We start from the raw sequence: 3293 nt of genomic DNA, 5'->3' as shown, positions 1-3293 counted from the left end.
TAAATAAGTAAAATACCAATAAAATGGTGGTAGCCACTAAAAGTACATCAAGAAACATAAATAAGTCGATAGCCATCTACAAATAAAACACATATTTAGCACATCTAAGTACTCCATACCCTCACCTCTCAAAAAAAAACTCACTTCCATCAACTACTAGTAAATAAATCATCATAAACCTTCAAATAAATTAATAAAAGTAAACCGCTAGTACCATACTGATAAAAACCGACCCGGTTGACATTCCTATCCCGGCTGAGTTTGAGCTTCCCAACGCCGGTGCCGGAGCAAGACCACCCGCCGCCACAGTTGGAGCTTCACCCATTGCCATTGGTGCTTGAACTGCAAATGTACAACCATCAATGCAATCAGTACTAGTTAATGGAACGTACAAGTCATGATAGCAAGGAATTTCAGAATCCTTCAACATATGCATCCGAAGTTGTACATAGTCGCTACTAGAAAAAAAGCTTGAAATTTTTAGGAAACAACTGGAACCCGATTCATTTTTTTGAAAATAAGCGAATGTTCATTGAAGATCAATGGAATGAAATCTATAGAATCAAGAACATACAGTAGATTTAGTCCCATATATGTTCTCATCGAAGATCTTTCTTTGAATATGGTTTTATGTTTTCGATTCTACAAATTAATCAAGATGTAAACAGAAGAGTAATCAGACATCAGATCTGTACATACCAGGAGCAGAAGCAGTACCGAGACTCACTGTAATAGCAAAAGAAAAATTCAAAAATTAGGGTTTATTTCAACAGAGAAATAAAGGTGCCAAAAACAGAGGAAATGAAGATAGGCTTACTTCCACAGTTAGTAACAGATGGAGCCTTGATATTGCAAGCAGTGGGTAGAGCTAGGGCTTTGGTGACATTCAATGATATGCCCAATTGCGCACTGTTTTTGAATCCTTCACACAAACACTGTGCGTCTGTTTTCAGCACCGATTTAAGACCTGAGCAACATGTTCCTTCCGGCGTCTTCACCGTGCTTCCGGCCGTCACGTACGACAGGCAATCAGCCATGTTCAGTATCACTGTTGAGCAGTCCGCCGCTGGCGCTGGAGCCCCGGTGTGGTGGGCTGAATCGACGAGTCCTGCGTACATCGCCACCGCAGAGATGCATAGAATCAGAACGGCGGTTGTTGTTGCCATTTTCGCCGGAAAACTGTGCTTTTCTGCGTGTGTGTGTGTGTGACAGCAGAGAGATGGTTTCAAAATGAGGGTTTTTGGTGATGATAGTGAGACGTGAGATGTTTAAAAGGAGGAGGTTATTTTTTATGGGGCTTCATCGTACTGAAATGGCACAACAGGCCCCTTGACTATTATAATTAGTCCTTGACTGCATACAGATCAACAACAAAAGATTCATTTTACCAAATAATTGTTTGACAAATTTGCAAAAGTGGTCCCTGTGGTATGTATTTTTTTGGGGTTTTAGTCCAAACCTCGATTTTTTTGGATTGGTGGTCCTTTTGAGCCAGTTTCGTTGCGTTTTTGGTCACTCTGATAATTGAAATGACTGTAATGCCCTTCTGATATATTTTTTTTGTTTTTTCTATTTAATTTAATGTTTATTAATTAAAAATATGGGGCCCACCCTCTCTCTCTCTCTCCATAAAGTCAAAAGCCACCCCGATCCATCTTCTTCACCAAAAGAGTAATCGAAATCTTTCAGATCTGATGTGACCACTTTAAGATCGAAACCATCTGCTATGGTTTTACAGATATCGGTCATTTGTGGGTGGCAATTGCTTGCGATGATGAATGTTTTCTTCTTATTCTTCTGGATGTTATTGCACATCGTCATGGCTTCTGCAGCTGCGGTTCCTTCATCGAGTAATGAAGCATTTGACATGGGTAAACCAGTAAGATTCGTTACCATGGTTTGGAAATTGAGCAGGGATTCGAGCCTTCCCTGTGCAATTTCATCCTGGTAGGGAGTGTATTGGGTGTACCAACCAGGGTTTTCCATAATGTTCCTCAAAATCACAGGAGGAATAGAGGTGTTGTAATACCCCATACAATTAAACGACTTATAAACGAATTTGGGGAAATTCATGGAATTAAGGCGGATCGATTTAGGTATAGTGGCGTCAACGAGTGAAAAAACGAATATCACGGATCGATGTATGCCACCGGCAATCCAGGCCACATAGCATGTCGACAACAATAAACCCCCCCCCCCCCAAAAAAAAAACATTCGGTATTACTTTTAGGCATCCAATATTCGCTCTACTTTATTTCATAGGATCAACGATCTTTATACAGACATTATTTTACAGACACGATATATGACTAACTATTGTTAGTCAATTATACATATTATTATATATTACAACACTACCAAACAAACATATATTGGATGCTAATGTGCATCATTGACGTATGTGTCATACACACAATATATTCGACACTTACGTCAATGATGCATAGTAGCATCAAATATGTGCTTGTTAGGTAAGTGTCGTAATACGGAATAGTATGTATAATTGACTAACAATACTTAGTCATATATCATATCTGTAAAATAATGTCTATATAAGGATCGTTGATCTTATGAAATAAAGTAGAACGGAAATTTATGAACTGATCTAAGTCTTTATAACCTTCATAAGTAGTCTTGGTAATTTTTCTACTTTGCAATACCTCATATTTTCAACTTTAAAACCTTTCGCTTATTGTGTTTATGATGGGAAAAAAATCATTGAACCAACCATAAGACTTTCAATGTTGTGCACGTTGATACCAGTATGTGTTTTTATATTACTATAGTATTAATGTATTATGCTGATCCGTTTATCATATACATATAGCAAAAAAATTTCTCTAAAATACACTTACATCACTCTTTTTTCTTTGAAAAAAAAATGAGATGTGCTTAATAGAAACTACAAGTCGTTCAACATGTATGATACAACACAAGAATACTATTCTTGTCATATTCTAGAACAAAAGTGATGATTATGTGTCTTCTTACTTTGTAAAAGATGTATAATTAAAGTTGTTGTTTGATACTTTATAAAGGACCAAATGTGTCAAATTGCTATAGTATAGGGAATGAGAACACGATTTCAGGTGTGAAGTGGGAAAGTGTGTTGTTCCTTGTGGAGAGAGATTGTGCGGAAAAGTGTGCCATGTGCGCACAATAGCGACTTGTTTGAACGTAAACGAGGGGAGGATGTTTACGTGTCCATCTGTGAGGCAATCCAGGTCTAAAAGGTCTGTCACCGATTTTTTACGCACAAAAAAATAAATAAATAGTAAATCGGTTTCTAGAAT

The 3293-nt window shown here is 37.5% G+C and overlaps 1 protein-coding gene and 1 pseudogene across 1 annotated transcript; both read right to left on the bottom strand.

The window, feature by feature from the left end:
* LOC145126057 (non-specific lipid transfer protein GPI-anchored 31-like) lies at positions 1-1271 on the bottom strand. Its single transcript, XM_079061454.1, has 3 exons — positions 818-1271; positions 700-726; positions 1-342 (listed from the first exon to the last, which is right to left on the bottom strand). The coding sequence occupies exons 1-3, from the start codon at positions 1164-1166 to the stop codon at positions 191-193; spliced, it is 528 nt and encodes a 175-aa protein (XP_078917580.1). The 5' UTR covers positions 1167-1271; the 3' UTR covers positions 1-190.
* An 18-nt stretch (positions 1272-1289) lies between these two features.
* LOC145127631 (glycine dehydrogenase (decarboxylating) A, mitochondrial pseudogene) lies at positions 1290-2034 on the bottom strand (annotated as a pseudogene).
* Positions 2035-3293: the final 1259 nt, after the last annotated feature.

This window comes from Lactuca virosa, chromosome 7 (genome assembly GCF_052849685.1).
Source record: "Lactuca virosa cultivar CGN04683 chromosome 7, Lactuca_virosa_CGN04683_v6, whole genome shotgun sequence".
Classification (NCBI taxonomy): domain Eukaryota; kingdom Viridiplantae; phylum Streptophyta; class Magnoliopsida; order Asterales; family Asteraceae; genus Lactuca; species Lactuca virosa.
Note: the sequence above shows the minus strand (reverse complement) of the source record. Positions and strands in the feature narration are given on the sequence as shown.